Source organism: Macrotis lagotis, chromosome 6, assembly GCF_037893015.1.
Source record: "Macrotis lagotis isolate mMagLag1 chromosome 6, bilby.v1.9.chrom.fasta, whole genome shotgun sequence".
NCBI classification, from domain to species: Eukaryota; Metazoa; Chordata; class Mammalia; order Peramelemorphia; family Peramelidae; genus Macrotis; species Macrotis lagotis.
The window spans coordinates 96,047,721-96,064,632 of NC_133663.1; the positions used below are offsets into that span (position 1 = coordinate 96,047,721).

The following is a 16,912-nucleotide window of genomic DNA, read 5'->3' on the forward strand; positions in this document are numbered from 1 at the left end:
CATGTAATAATTGTCAGAACTAATCCATTTCAGTGACCTATTTGATGTCACAAGTTGGAGCTCCAGAACTTATCATGGGAGAACAAAAGTCCCCAGGCCATCTAAAAATAAAGTGTTATGGTTAGTTTTTGAAAACTGACATAATTTAAAGTAATATAGGATCCTGTTATGAAAGTTAATTGTTTTATTTTAATTAGAGATGAAAAATATTAACTATCTTTACTAATAATTACTGTATTAATAGTTAACTTTATGTTAATATTCCAAGTTTTAATTATTTTTTATATTCAAGGATACGAAGGTAAAAATAACTGACCTAAAATAACTGAGACATATCTTCTCTTACTGTGATTTTTTTTTCCCCACTCCACATCTAGAATCTTGAAGAACACCAAGGAAGTCATTTTACTATTATTATGTTAAGTCTGACATATCTTTTTCTAAAACTACATAAGAAATTCAGTTTCAAATACATATATTCCTCTTTTTCTTTTCTCCTTAGGATTTGTTGAAAGTTAAATTTAAAAAAAAAAAGAGCAAATCAAATCTATCACATCAATGTTCTAAAAACATCAACATTTTGCTTAAAGAGTCACAGTGTCTCTGCTCACAAAAAAAAACTTTGTTCAGGAGAACTGCATAATTAAGGAAGAGAAGAGAAATGGTTAAATAACTAATCCGTAGTAAAAAAAACACCCATAACTTTGATAATTGAAAGAAAATATTAAACTAGGGTAAGCTTTTCATAAGACTGTTCCTATTAAAAAAGGTTAAATATTTTACATATTACATTTTTAAAATATGAGAATTACATAGGCAGGACCAATTTTTGTCACAATATACACATTTACAAATGATAAATTTTGTTTTAAAAATTTACATTCCCACTCCAGCAAACATTCAACTTCAGAAAGTATTAACTGGAAGAAATTAAAGAAGGATAATCATGAAATCCTTAAAGTTTATCAAGTTTATATGATGACAATTTATATTAAATGTTTTTCTTCTGCACTCTACAAAGAGGGGGGGGGGGAAATGACCATTTTGATAGGGTCAAGAGACAAATTACAGGGTATTTTTATCATTATATTATTTCTTCATAAATATGAAGTCTCTCTTCTAAAGTAACTATTATTAATAAGCAATGTATACAGTTATTATAAATTACAACACACTCCAAATCTTGTAGGTCCTTAACTCCGTTCAAATGGTAAGTTTAATACAAAAAATTAAGTACAAGTACTAATTTATAAATTCTGAGAAGAAAAAGTAAATTTTTATCTCTACCAAAGTTGAGAAAATTGACTTTGATGAGACAGTTAACAGAAAAACAAGATGGAAAAGGAACAAGATAAAACTACTTCAAGACGCAAACCTGAGAAGTTATATTCACTGACATGTGTATAGCATGCTTAATGTATACATTCATTAAAACAATGATCTTAGTATAAAACTCTTGACTATTTCTATGGTATCTAATTATTAGTGGAGAATATAACCTTGAGCAAATCCTAACTTGTCTGGCATTCATTTTCTTCATCTATAAAACAAGGATAATATTTACAGAACCTGTTCCAGGGTTATTATGTGAAGAGTTCTTCGTAAAACTCAAAGTATTAGGGACAGTAAGATAGCTCAGTGGATAAAGTACCAGCCCTGGAATCACGAGAACCTGAGTTCAAACATAACCTTAGACAAGTCACTTAACCCTATTGACTTGCAAACCACCACCCCCCAAAAAAGAGACAAAACTTAAAGTGTTATATATAAGGAGAGCTATTGCTATATTTTAAGAACCTGAAATACATAAGATTACAATACTTTATAACTATCCTGTACTGATTTTTATGAAAAAATTATATCTTTAGCATCAATTAGCAACATTTTAACGTATACTATGTTGTTGTCTAAAAAGTAATTTTTAATTCTCTCTAAAGCATTTAACATTTAAAATATTTCCTTTAAATTCAAAGATATTTAAATATTTATTAACATGAATTTATAAAATAGAAAAAACATCAATATAAAAAATACCATTAAACTGTGTTGTTCTCTAGGGCCTAATAATGGAATTTTACAGATTATTCTTCAAAACAGTAGCATTTAAAAAGCAGTGAAAATAAGTATATTACATACTAGGTTGCAGAGCTTTCTCCAAGCCTTCATAGTAATTCCAGTTTTCAGCATTCCGATCAATCAAGTCTTTAAATATTTCACCAGCTTCTTTCAATCTTCCCAATTTCAACAGCATTTCTCCTAAGATTAAGTATGATATTTTTATGTGAACTACTCAATTTGTATTAAGTTATCCATGTATATTTGTGGGAATTTTGTAGAAGACAACAGTTTCTATTATAAAAACCATAACAATTCACAGTTTACTTTCCAAAGAGCAAAGTCCAGTTTCGGGTCTCATTGAATGATTGCTTAGGGTTGCAGAATTTCTATTTTTTTCCCAGAATTTCTATAACAAATTATATTGTACAATTTCACAGAAAACTGAGTTGGGAAAGGAACCTCAAAGGCCAATCTTTACCTGAACAATAATTCTCTCTATGATATCCTGTACATAACAAATGATTATAAAGCTTTGTTGAGGACATCTCTCAGAGTTGGGGGTGAGGGGAGAACCTAATATATCCTGAGGGGTGGCTAGGTGGCGCAGTGGATACAGAGCACAGGCCCTGGAGTCAAGAAGACCTTAGTTCAAATCCGGCCTCAGACACTTAATAATTATCTAGCTGTGTGACCTTGAGCAAGTCACTTTAACTCCATTGCCTTGCAAAAAAGCAATAACTAAAAATTAAAAAAAAATGCAGACCAAAACTTAAAAAAAATGTTAATATGCAATTTTCTAAGTCAATACATGACTTGCAAGGATGCTTATGAATGGCCTTGGTTTCCATTTTAATTTGACATCAGTAAATTAGATAATAATCCTATAAAATGAATTTGAAAAATGTTGAAATGTTGAAAGAGTAGTTGTTAACATTAAAAAGCAGGTTACCAATGAAGTTGATCTGAAAAAAATCTTGAGGTTATGATGGACTATAGCCTCAATATGAGGCAGTAATATGTTCTGAAAATCAAAAAAAATTAATAAAATACTGGGCTGCATAACTTCCAGGAAGTGAAAATTCTACCCTTTCATCAAACACTCATAAAGAGTTATGTTCAATTTTTCATGCCACAGTCTACAAAGAATTTTGATAAGCTGGAATGCGTGTCAAGAGAACAATCAGCAAAGGGTTGTAAAACTGGGCTTAGCAATACTTATCCCAAAGAAATAATAAAAAAGAGAAAAGGATCCACATGTATGAGAGGAGAGCAATCAGGATAATGAGATTTTCAGTCCATGACATATGAGAATTGGTTAAACTTTAACTAAGGAACAAGAATGTTTAGGCTGGAGAAAAGAAAATTTTGCAACATTCATTTTTATATTTTGTCCTTCCCACCCTTCTCTAAGACTGAACATAATCTGATAGAGGTTATGTATACACAATCATATTAGTCCTATTTCCATATTAATCATGTAGTGAGAAAAGAAAAATAGGGAGAACCATGAGAAAGAAAAAACAAAAACAAATTAAAAAAGTGAAAATAGTATGCTTCGAGCTGCATTCAGACTCTAATTTTTCATCTGAATGAAGATGGCATTTTCCATTACAAGTCTTTTAGAATAATTGTCTTTGATTTGTAATGGAAAATGCCACCAGGAAAAACTATAGAGGCTGAATGCAGACCAAAGCATACAATTTAAAATTTGTTTTGCTTTTTTCTTTCTTTTGTTTTTTATCCATTTTGTTCTGATTCCTCTTTCACAACATGACTAATATGAAAATATGTTAAACATGATTGTAAATGTATAAAATAAATTACATGCTATCATGGGAAAGGCAGAGGGAAGGGAGGGAGGCATAAAAATAAAGAACACAAAATCTTACAAAAAATTAATATTGAAAATTATCTTTACATGTAATTGAAAAAATATATTTTTTAAAAAGACTTGTCTTTGATCACTATATTGCTAAGAAGAGCTAAGTCTATCATAGTTGATCATCACACAAGGTTGTTATCACCATGCAGAATGCTGTCCTAGTTCTCCTCACTTTACTCAGCACCAAGTCTTCCCAAGTTTTTTTCCTAAATCTGCCTGCCTATCATTTTTTTTGTTTGTTTTTTCCAAGGCAATGAGGTTAAGTGACTTGCCCAAGGCCACACAGCTAACTAAATATTAAGTTTCTGAGGTCACATTTGAACTCAGGTTCTCCTGACTTCAGGGTCAGTGCTCTATCCACTGCGCCACCTAGCGGCCTCACGCTTATTATTTCTTATAAAACAATGATATTCGTCAAAAAGAAAATTCTGAAGTCATGATAGCCATCTTACTTCAAGGGTTGTCATGTGGAGGAGATATATTTTGTTCCTAAGGGGAAGTTGTTAAAACTCAAATTTAGGCTTCATGTCAGGGAAAACTTGCCAACAATTATTATATCTATACAAAAGTTTAATGGGTCACCTCAAGAAGTAGTGAGGTGCCCCTCTGTGAATGTTTTCATGTAGATGCCAGACAACTATTTGTCAAATATGCTAAACTATAGATTCCTTTCATACATAGTAACAATAATAACTAGCCTTAATATAATGCTTTAAGGTTTGTTATTGTTGTTGTCTTTTACTCTTGAAGAAGACAACATCATCAGGGAGGTGATGCCATGATAAGGAAGTGAACTGGATTCACAGTTTAACTGAGGCAATGTCCAATAAGCCACTAAGGTCAGGTAAGAGAGGGATGAGACAAAGAGACCAAGAAAAACCACGTCCAAAAAAAAAGAAGGAAAAAAAATTGTTGGAGGATAAGATTCATGTGGCTCAATGATTAAGGCAGGGAAGAAAAAAAAGAAATAAGTACTCTCTTTTTGCATAATCAAAAAAAAGTTAATCTGGCTAATAAGCTCTTGACAAATATCCCAAGATGCCCTCCGATGTAGATGCCATTATTATTCTCATTTACAGATGAGGAAATTAAAGCTAAGACAGGTTAAGTGACTTACTTGGGTCACAGAGCTAGTCAGTGTCTGAGCTAGTCAGTCTTCCTGATTCCAAGGCCTTCTCTCTATCCCCTAAACAATTTTGTCGCATGGGTTGAACTACTAAGGAACCTTCCAACTCAAATTCTGTGAGATAGACAAAGTCTGAATTGCTAACATATATGAACTTCTAACTTCCCAGCACAAAAATCACCCCAACCTAATTTTATATTAGAGGAGATGATAAGTTCAAGAACTATGTGTGGGAGTGTACAAACACACATGTAACATTAAGCTGATTCTGGACTGTGTCAGATATATTTCTTTCTTATTTTCAAAGTATATTCATATTGTTAGCTTGTTTAGGGTTTTTTTTTTTGGTCACTTAAACCATATCACTGTTCTTCCTTAAGCAGTATAAGGAAAAAACATTTTGATAACTAGCAAAGTATTAATTATTAGGACAAGAAGATAACTGGTTAATTGGTGTCTTTGTACTCATAAGTATATATTATTTCAATGAATCTGGCAACAACTAATAAGGCACAGGATAAATTTTATAGGCATAATAGTTCTTTTAAAGGATGACTTTTTTTTTTTAGGTTTTTGCAAGGCAAAGGGGGTTAAGTGGCTTGCCCAAGGCCACACAGCTAGGTAATGATTAAGTGTCTGAGACCGGATATGAACCCAGGTACTCCTGACTCCAAGGCCAGTGCTTTATCCACTACTCCACCTATCCGTCCCTAAAGGATGATTCTTAAAGAAAAATAAAGCAAAGTAACTTACCCTTAATTTCTTCCACTACAAGTTTATCACAGACTTTATTTTCATATGTTTCTATATGTTCTAAAGATTCTTGAAATAGATCTGCCTCTCTCATCACTTGATTCTGGTATAGAATCAGTTCACTATACTCATAGTCAATTTTATTAGGCGGGATCTAGAAAAAACGGGGAAAAGGTAAAAAATGATCAAATAAAGGTTACCCTACCAATAGCACATACCCTCTACAGATGACACATTTCTCCCACATTTGTTATGTTTCAAATGAAAGTAGATATTATGATTAATGAAATACAAATTCATTTTCCTCAATTAACAGATATAGAATTACTTTCATGTTCCCATGTTTCTGAAAAAAAATTTTCAATTTAAAAAGGAGAGCACAAACTTTGGAAATAGTTTGAAAACATAAAACTAGACTCTATGCACTAGCAAAATTATATTTAGGCTATCCCTGTGTCTCCTATCAATTCAATCATTTCCTTAATAGAATTAACCATTACTAGGAAAGACTATCTTAAAAGCAAACTTATAAAAGTATAAAAATAATTAAGGATTATATTGGAAAACAATCTCTCTCACAAATTATTAGACTTATGATAAAATATACACTATTATTTAATGAAGCTATCCAATTTTCCCTCCCCTCTCCCAGCTACATTCAAGTCATTATAATAGCAGTCTTGAGGCAAGTCTTACTTGTTGAGTCTTTCTAAACTCTTCCAATAGTTTTAGTGCCATATCATAATCTTTCAGTAAATGATATGCTATAGCATATCCAATCCATGAAGCACGTTGAGTTGGACGCAGCTGAAGAAGTTGGTACCTTGTCTCCTTTAATACAAAGAGGGTGGAAAATGAAAGAATTTTAGAACTGGAACAAACCTTAAATCATCATAATTGACATGAAAATCTTCATCTTACAGAAAAGGAATCTGATGGCAAACAGGGTTACACCATTTGCCTTATCTCTTTCTAAATCACTATAAAATAGCTGACCTCAAGATTATAATAATTTACTAAATTACTAAATTTTTACATTTAGCATACAATTCTACTGAATTTTAAAGTAAAATTACTTTCTAATAAGAATCATTTTAATGCTTCAATTAAAACAATTTGTATTTGTCCTAGACATTAATTCTTCAGGACCACAAAACTTTCAGTAGACTTTCAGATTTTTTTATTTCACTTTCCATTGTTGGTGTGGACACTGATTTCTCATACTGAATTCTCTTCAAATACTCTTATACTGAAATTCTGGTTCCAAGTTAGTCTAGCATTACATAGCTTAATGATGGTTTTCAACATATTAATATCATCACATAAATTTATCTACAAAATTTCTAGCCTTTAAAGAAATTGAGATATGGTTTAAAAAGTAAAAAAAAAAATTATGAAAATACAACTAAGATATAACAGTACAAAAAATCTCAAAACAAGACCTAAAGATTTTCATTTTTTTGAAGCTGACTTCAACAAAGATGCACTGGAGAAGCTACCTTTGGAGCCAAGAGAAGCTGAGTTCAAATCTCTGAGATTTACTTACTGTGTGACTCTAAATAATTTAATCACTTAATATAAATATCTAAGCTTCCATATTGCTGAGCAAGAGTCATTATGCATCTTTTATGATGGTTTCTTTATAAAATATTCCTCCTTGAATGAATCTCAGATTCAGTTGTGACTCTCCTCCTGCCTTCTCCCCTCAAAACACTATACACGGGGGCGGCTAGGTGGCTTAGGGAGGGCAGCTAGGTGGCATAGTGGATAAAGCACCGGCCTTGGAGTCAGGAGTAACTGGGTTCAAATCCGGTCTCAGACACTTAATAATGACCTAGCTGTGTGGCCTTGGGCAAGCCACTTAACCCCATTTGCCTTGCAAAAACCTAAAAAAACAAAACAAAAAAACAGAAGTGGTCTAATCCAAGTGATACCTGAATAAAAATACTTTATCCGGTAAGTAAGAAGTCATCCAGACTTTGCCTAAAGATCACCAAGAAGCAGTATTCCTTCTCACACAAGGCAGTCCATTAAATCGTTGGACAACTTCAACTATTAGGAAGCTCTTCTTTATTCCATATGAAAATCTGTCTCTTTGTACCTTTGAACTTAGTCTAAGAAGAATAATGAAATCTTCTAAGGAAGACGGGGGGGGGGGGGTGAGGGGGGAGAGTAAGCACTGACTCAGCTGACCAGGAGTTCCATTTTTCCAGTACACTTTCTGGTTAGAAAGGTACCACCTGTAAGGAAGCACTTCTGGGTAGGAGTAAGAAAGCCTAGAAAGAAGCTAACTAGTCAGGTGGTCTGCCTTGTCCAACTGAATTATGTTCAAAGCCAGTTTCTCTCATTTTTTTTAAGTTCCTCTTAGATCTGTTATAAAAATCAATTCTGTACATCAATCTTGGTCTCTGACCTCTGAAGAGTTAGATGACCTAATTTGATATGTAAATACTAGCTTTGCAAATTATAACAGATGGGTCAGTAACTTTGTCCTCAGTTTTCTTTTTACTTCAGATAATTAATTTTAACACAAGTTACTTAGTGTCTTGTGAGGCAACTTTTTTTTTTTAGGTTTTTGCAAGGCAATGGGGTTAAGTGGCTTGCCCAAGGCCACACAGCTAGGTCATTATTAAGTGTCTGAGGCCGGATTTGAACTCAGGTACTCCTGACTCCAGGGCCGGTGCTCTATCCACTGTACCACCTAGCAGTCCCATGAGGCAACTTTATAAAGACAAGAGTTGCAAAACAGCTGTCAATTGTATATTATTTGTAAAGAGTACCAATGAAATTACAGACCACTTCCTCCCCCCCCAAAAAATTTAATGCATATATACTTGGGTTTTTAATGTAAATTTTATTTTTTCCTATTACATATAAAGTTTTCAATATTCATTTTTTGTTAAGATTTTGAGTTCCACATTTTTTCCCCTTTCCTTTCCCCTTCCCATGATGAGTAATCTGATATAGGTTAGATAATTCATATATACTTGTAAAATATAAAACTCAATTCACTGAAAATCACAGACTGAGCTTGGGTCAAAATATATTATGCTATTCAAACAACTAATGGATTTTCTTTTATTCCCATTTCAGGTTCAAAGATGAGTAATAATTGCATTTCAAAGATAACCAAAGATGATGCTAAAGAAAGCTAGAGGGCATTATCTATAATTATTCATTTATTCCTTGTTTAAATCTTCTTGAAATTGTTTTATGTAGATTTGATTAAGAAGATTTAAACAAGGAATGAATGAATAATTATAGATAATGTCCTCTAGCTTTCTTTAGCATTATCTTTGACCAAGGTATATTATACATCACATAACAGACACTGAATATTTGTAGAATGAATGAATGCTCTAACTGCACTTATAATTTGAGAGTAAGGACTACAGCCATGATTCATTTGCCATCAGGGAACTCTGAAGTCACAAAACTGCCTCTACAAATGTAAGTTGGCTTTTTTTTGTAACTTACACTCAAAACTGCCTAGAACACAATTCATCTTTCAAATTAAATCTGTTTTAAACCATATAAATTTAACATTAGAATACTTACCCGATAGCCTTCAAGATCTCTCATTTGGATTTGTAACAAAGAGAGGTCTCTCAGTATTTGTAGATTGTCTTTATCTAATTTGAGAGCATTTCGATAACACTTTATAGCTTCGTCATATTTCTTATCAGAACGCTGCAAAAGTCCATATACATGCCAACCTAACAAGTTAAAGAAATCAACCTTCACAGATACTAGAACAAAACACTATATTTTCCTTTCTAACATCCTTCAGAAAGCCTTTTGTTTAAAAATTAGGACTGTTTCTTCACAGAACCAAACCATGCTAAGCATTTATTCTTCATCATAAATATAAAACTAAGCCTCACACTAAAAATGACCATAATATTAAGCAATGTTTTTATTTTTAATAAGATTCTATTTCCCCCCCAAATTTCATTAACATTCTTTTTTTTAAGTTTTGAGTTCCAAATTCTATGCCTCCCTCCTCCCCAAAGTATAATCTGATACAGGTTATACAAGAGCAATCATGTAAAATATTTCCTTATTAGTAATTTTGTAGAAGAAAACTCAAGAAAAAAAGGAGAGAGAGAGAGAGAGAGAGAGAGAGAGAGAGAGAGAGAGAGAAAGAAAGAGGGGGGGAGGAAGGAGTATGCTTCAATCTATAGTCAAGACTACATCAATTTTTTTTCTTTGGAGATAGCATTTTTCATAAGTCCTTGAGAATTGCTTTAGATCACTGTATCACTAAATCATAGTTGTTCATCATATAATACTGATGTAACTAAGGACAGTGTTCTGCTTCTGCTCACTTCACTTCACATTAGTTGTTTTTTTTTTTTTTTTTTGGTTTTTGCAAGGCAATGGGATTAAGTGTCTTGGCCAAGGCCACACAGCTAGGTAATTATTAAGTGTCTGAGGCCAGATTTGAACTCAGATAGTCCTTACTCCAGAGCTGGTGCTCTATCCACTCCTCCACCTAGCCGTCCCTTCTCTATCAGTTCTTGTAAGTCTCTCCAGGTTTTTCTGAAAGCATCCAGTGCATCATTTCTTATAAGACAACTACATGGCTCACATGGCTCCCAGTGGCCCCAGGCGGCAGCACTGATGGCACTTCCAGAGCTGGCCACCACCTCAACCGTGCCCTGCACCCAGCAGTTTCAGTCTCAGTGTCACTTGTGTGCAGAATGGAAAAGGAAGATCTTGAAACATCACACCAACAGAAATGGAGACATCTACTGAGGAAATTGTAAGCCTGAGCACTGGTCTTTTGATACCTGGGAACTGGCAAAGGCTTTTATGCCCAGAGGACTGGCTGAAAAAAAAGGACCTGAGGAATGTGATGCAGTTGCTCTTCTAAGTCTTATCAACTCCTGTGATCACTTCAGGATTGACTGAAAGAAAGTCATAGAGGTGATTAAGTGCTGTAATGAAATCATGCATTCTTCAGAAATGAAAGTCTCTTCTACATGGCTGCAAGATTTTCAGGAAAAGATTCCAAATTTTTTGAATGAATTCAGGAATATCCCAGAGATTGCAGCCACAAGTACTAGAATAGAAAAGCTCCTGACATCTGATTGGGCTGTCCATATCCCTGGGGATGATCAGTTGGATGGGCCTGAAAATGAAACCAGGATTTACCTCAGTGAAAGTGAAATCAATGAACTAGAAATGGAATTATTAAGGGGAAAAACTTCAGGAAAATTATCTTCAAGCAGAAGAGCAAACAATACCACCAGAAGAGATAATAAAAAATGTAGAGGCAATGAAGGTCTTCCTAAGAAATAATAAGGATCTTAGAGATAGTTTTGAAGAAGAAATACAGAAGTTGGAAGATTTTAATCTACAATATCAAAAAAGGTATATAAAATAGATGCTTGAACCAGTGGAGGTTGAAGGAATTTCTTCAGTCAAAATGAAAACAGGTTATCTGAAGATCATCTTGATTCCAGTCTCATTATTGACATAGCAAGGTGGAGCTGGATGTGGAGCTAGGAAGACCTGAATTTCAAATTTGGTTTTAGACACTTCATAACTGTGTGACTCTGGGCAAGTCACTTAACCTTGTTTGCTTCACATTCCTTAACTATAACTATGGGGATTATAACAGCACCTACCTTTCAGGGTTGTTGTAAAAATCAAATGAAATATCTGTACAGTGCTTAGCAAATAGTAGGTGCTACGGAAATGTTCATTTCCTTTCCAATTACAATGTATATAATACTAAATGGAAGTATTCTTTAGAAGGCTTTTTCTTCAAGATTCTCCTTTTTCTTTATGATTAAAAGTTTGGGTGCTTTATCTTCTTCACAGACCAAACATTTTATAAGTTCTCATCCCACTTTCTTATTTTCTTATAAAAAAAAATTAGATTTTTCTCTGTTCTTAGAACTTTAGAAAGGCTCTGTATAAGGCTGGCTTTATATATATATATGTTTTAAGTCAGTGGATAATGCCACAACATTGCTATTTCTTACTGTCTTGGACTCAAATTCCTAAAATTAGAATTGTGACTTATTTATTAAAAAATGGGATTCATGATTAAAATTCATGTATATATAGTATATATAATATATATGTATATATCATATGCTCCTAAAAATCTTTGTAATTATTACAAAAATGGAGCTAAATTTGTTTAGTATCGTAGTAGTAAGCTCAGCTAGAGAATGAGCAGAGTTGCGGGGAAAGTTCTACAAAATAAAACAAAGGCCAAACTAGGAACAGTATATTCAGGAGATCTATACAAGAGGCAAACACAATTTTGAAGATTCTGAGGAATAAATTCTCAAAATGTCTCAAAACGGGGAGGATGCCATCACTTGGGGAGTCTCAGGTCTTATTATAACTGGAAAAAAAAAAAACAAAAAAAAAAAGAATTAGTAGTAACTCCGAACTCATATGCCTACTTTTTCTTTCTCCATAAAAGCTTTAGGAGAAAAGCCTGTACATGCACTTGATGGAGTCTTTGTTGAAGGCTTAAGGAGTGAACAAGAGAGTATTCTCTAGCAAATTAAATCATTACAAATTGACTGAAAAGTTAAGAAAATAAGATCCTTTTCTGCTAAATGTTAAAAAAGCCTTTGACTCAATACAGCAAAACCCTGCCTTTAGAGGTTCCTCCAACAAGGTGGGCCTTATGCATACACCAGATTATTAAGAAGCTAGGTGCTTCTGTCCATAGAGCACTGGGCCTGGAGTCAGGAAGACCTGTGCTCAAATGTGACCTCCTGTGTAATTTTAGGCAAAACATCTCACCTCTGCCTATTTTCTCAGCTGTAAACAGGGCATTTTTGTGAAAGTGATGTTTTAACCCTTTTTCATAATCTCTTCAGGGTATAGATCCAGTAGTTATATTGCTGGATTGAGGAGTGTGCACATTTTTGTTGCCCTTTGGGTATAGTTCCAGGTTGCTCTCCAGAGGGGTTGGATAGCTCCAACAACAGTGTATTAGTGTCCCAGCTTTCCTACATCCCTTCCAGCATTGATCATTGTCCTTTCTGGCTGGTCAGAGAGGTGTGAGGTGGTGCCTCAGAGCTGCTTTAATTTGCATTTCTTTGATGGGTTGTGATTTGGAGCAATTTTTCATGTGACTATGGATTGCTTTGATTTCATCATCTGCGGATTGCCTTTGCATGTCCTCTGGCCATTTGTCAATTGGGAAATGACTTGTTTTTTTAAAAATTTGATTCAGAGATGAGCAGAACCAGAAAAACACAGTATACCCAACATGGCGGTGATCATTAACCTTGATAGACACACTTATTTCATCAGTGCAACAATTAGGGACAATTTTGGGCTGTCTGCAATGGAGAACACCATCTGAATTCAGATAAAGAACTGTAGAGTTTGAACAAAGTCCAAGGACTATTTCCTTTACTTTAGGAAAAAAAACTGATATCTTATTGTCTGATCTTGTTATCTCTTATACTTTATGTTTCTTCCTTAAAGATATGATTTCTCTCTCATCACACTCAATTTGGATCAATGTTCAACATGGAAACAAAGTAAATACTGACAGATTGCTTTCTGTGGGGGGGGGAGTAGGATTGGGGGGAAAATTGTAAAACTCAAATAAAATCTTCAATAAAAAAAAGACAACTACATGCCATCACAACCATATATCACAACTTGTCCAGCCCAACTGGTGAGCATACCCTCAATTTCCAATGTTGCCACCACAAAAAAGAACTGCTAAAAATACTGGGGAGGGGGGCAGAGCCAAGATGGCAGGAGAACAGCCTTTCTTAGGAGATCTCTCCAAAATATTTCAAAAACCTTAAAATTATGACTCTAATGTTTGAGAGACAGACCCACAGAAAAATCCAGTGAAGCAATTCTCCAGGTCAAGCTAACCTGAAAAATCATAGGAAGGCTCTGTTCTGTGTGGTTGGAGGGGACAGCAACACACCAGAGCAAAGGGGCTCCAGCCTTCTGGGAACAGCCCATAGGGAGTCCCGGCTCCTGGCAGCAGAAGCAGTTTCCTGACCTGCCACCCCAGGGAGCACCAAGTACAACTTGGGAAACCTCTATCAGAGCGAGCATGAAGCCCAGGCCAGCTTGTCCTCTTCAGCATAGCCTTGACCATCAGCACAGCCTAGATCCCAGAAAAACAGAAGCAGACCCACAGAGGAGCCACCCAGCAGCTGCTTCCAGAGTGCTCAGTCCAAAGAAAGTAAGGGAGTGGAGGGAGACTGTCAAGGTCTGTCCTCTGGACCTGGGACAGGAATCTGGGACTTTTTCCATATTCAGACCCTGGTCACAGTCCGGGGTCCCCTTAGAACAGGGACTCCCCCCCCCTCACAACCCCAGGGCAGAGAGGTGAGCTTGTAGTCATCCACAGACCAGAGCACAGGCAAGAGAGTAGTCAAAGCCTCCCATGAGACCTTGAAGGAAGTGACATACTTGCAAAGGTGTCCCAATAGTACTCAAAAGCTAAGAAAGTACCCCAAAACTAGAGCACAGGCTGGGGAAATAAGTAAGCTGGAAAAAAAAAAAGGAACCTGACCATAGACAATTACTTTGGTCCCATGGAAGATCAAAATACATACTCAGAAGATGAGAATGTCCAAGCTTCTGCATCTAAAGACTCTAAGAAATATAGGTTAGGCTCAGGCTATGACAGAACTCAAAAAAAGATTTTGAAAATCAAATAAGGGAAGTAGAAGAAAAACTGGGAAGAGAAATGAGAGATGCAGGAAAAAATATAAAAATCAAGTCAGCAGCTTGGTCAAGGAGATACAAAAAAATGCTGAAGAAAACAGCATGTTAAAAACCAGTTCAGGTCAAATGGATAAAACAGTTCAAAAAGTTAATGAGGAGAAGAATGCCTTGAAAAAGTAGAATTGGCCAGATGGAAAAAGAGATAAGAAAGCTCTCTGAGGAAAAGAAATCCTTCAGATGTAGAATGGAGTTAAAGGAAGCTGATGACTTTGCAAGGAACCAAGACACAATAATTCAACACCAAAAGAATGAAAACTAGAAGAAAATGTGAAATATCTCATTGAAAAAATAACTGATCTGGAAAACAGACCCAGGCGACACAATTTAAAAATGACTAGGCTACCTGAAAGTCACGATCAGGAAAAGAGTCTTGACTTCATTTTTAAAGAATTTCTACAGGAAAATTGTCCTGATATCCTAGAAGCAGAAGATAAAATAGAAAGCAAGAGAATCCACCAATCTCCCCCAGAAAGAGATCCAAAAAAATAACCCTCTGGAATACTATAACCAAGTTGCAGAACTCCCAAGTGAAAGAGAAAATATTACAAGCAGCCAGAAGGACACAATTCAAATGTCGTGGAACTACAGACAGGATCACACAGGATTTAGCAGCATCTACATTAAGGGCTCATAGGACTTGGAATATAATATTCCAGAAGGTAAAAGAGCTTGGAATGACACCAAGAATCAACTACCCAACAAACTGAACATCCTCTTCAAGGGGAAAAGATGGACTTTCAATGAAACAGGGGAATTTCAAATGTTCCTGTTGAAATGACTAGAGCTGAATAGAAAGTTTGATCCCCAAGTACAGGGCTCAGGTGAAACATAGAGATGGTAAATGATAATGGTAAATTATGAGGGATTTAATCATGGTGAACTGTGTGTATTCCTGCATGGGAAGATGATACTGTTAATACTCATATGAACCTTCTCATTTATACAGAACTGTTAGAAGGAGCTTATATAGACAAGGCACAGGAGGAAACTTAATTTGAAAGTACAAATATTGTAAAAATGGAGTCAATGGATGAAAAGCAAATGTACTGGAAAAAAGAGAAAGGAGAGGTAGGATAGGTTAAGATATTTCATGTAAAAGAGTCAAGAAATAGCTTTTTGCAACAGTATAAGGGGAAGATAAGGGGGAATTGAGGGAGCCTTCATTCTAATCAGAAATGGCTTAGAGAGGAAATAACATGCATAAATAACATAAATAATAAATAATATAAATAACATACATTAGGGTATAGAAATCTAGAAGGAAAAAGGAGAGAAAGGGGATGGGGGAGGGGAGGGAAGGGAGGATGTAGGGGGTAGAGGAGAGGGTAGATCATCGGAGAGGATAAGCAAATAACACATTCTCTTTTTTTACTTTTTTGCAAGGTGGTGGGATTGATTGGTCTGTCCAGGACCACAGGGGTGGCTGGTTGTTGGGTCTCTGGGGTGGGATGTGGGGTTGGGGCCTCTTGGCCCACTTGGCTGCCCCACAGCACATTTTTGAAGAGGGACAAAGTGAGAGGAGAGAGAAAATATAATAAATGGTAGAGGGGAGGAACGCATGGAGGGAATTGCAATCAGTAACATTAACTGTGGAAAAATATAGAAGTAATTTCTCTGATAGACTTATGATAAAGAATGGAATCTACCCAGGGACAGAGTTGATGGTATCAGAACACAGACTGAAGCACATTTTTTTTCACTTTCTTTTTCACTTTATTTCTCATGAGGTGTTATATTTTTGGGGGGAGGGGGTGGTTATGGTTACTCTCTACAACAAGATGATTTTATTAATGTGTAAATAAATAGAAAATAAAGACAAAAAAGTTATCAAGGAAAAAAATTGTGCAAATAGGTTTGCTTCCCTTTTTTATAAAAATCTCTTTGGAATATGGACTACTAATGGTATTGTTAAATCAACAGACATGAAGAATTTGCTCTTTGGGCATAGCTCTAAATTATTGTTCAGAATGAGTGAATCAGTTCACAATTCCACCAATAATGCATTAAGGTACAGGTTTTCCCACATCACCACCAACATTTATCATTTTCTTTTTTTTTAATAGTAGTTGATCTGCTAGATATGAGATGGTATCTCAGAGTTGTTTTAATTTGCATTTCTCGTTTCAGTAATGATTCAGAACATTTTTTCATCATAATCAATAATTTAAAAAATAATTTTATACTGGGGTGGCTAGGTAGCACAGTGGATTGAACACCAGCCCTGGAGTCAGAAGTACCTGAGTTTCTATCCGGCCTCAGACACTTAATAATTACCTAGCTGTGTGGCCTTGGGCAAGCCACTTAACCCCATCTACCTTGCAAAAACTTAATAATAATATTAATAATAATTTTAT

General features: G+C 35.0%; 1 protein-coding gene and 1 pseudogene across 6 annotated transcripts in view; one reads left to right on the top strand and one right to left on the bottom strand.

Moving 5' to 3' along the window:
- NAA16 (N-alpha-acetyltransferase 16, NatA auxiliary subunit) overlaps positions 1 to 16,912 on the bottom strand; it is a 168,430-nt gene that overhangs the window by 129,156 nt on the left and 22,362 nt on the right. For all 6 annotated transcript variants that reach the window (XM_074191744.1, XM_074191742.1, XM_074191743.1 and 3 more), the window contains 4 exons: positions 9,378 to 9,535; positions 6,516 to 6,650; positions 5,820 to 5,973; positions 2,137 to 2,256 (listed from right to left, as the gene is read on the bottom strand). In XM_074191744.1, the coding sequence (XP_074047845.1) occupies positions 2,137 to 2,256; positions 5,820 to 5,973; positions 6,516 to 6,650; positions 9,378 to 9,535 (567 nt within the window). The remainder of the gene's footprint in view (positions 1 to 2,136; positions 2,257 to 5,819; positions 5,974 to 6,515; positions 6,651 to 9,377; positions 9,536 to 16,912) is intronic.
- Positions 10,595 to 11,307, top strand: LOC141491125 (uncharacterized protein CXorf38 pseudogene; annotated as a pseudogene).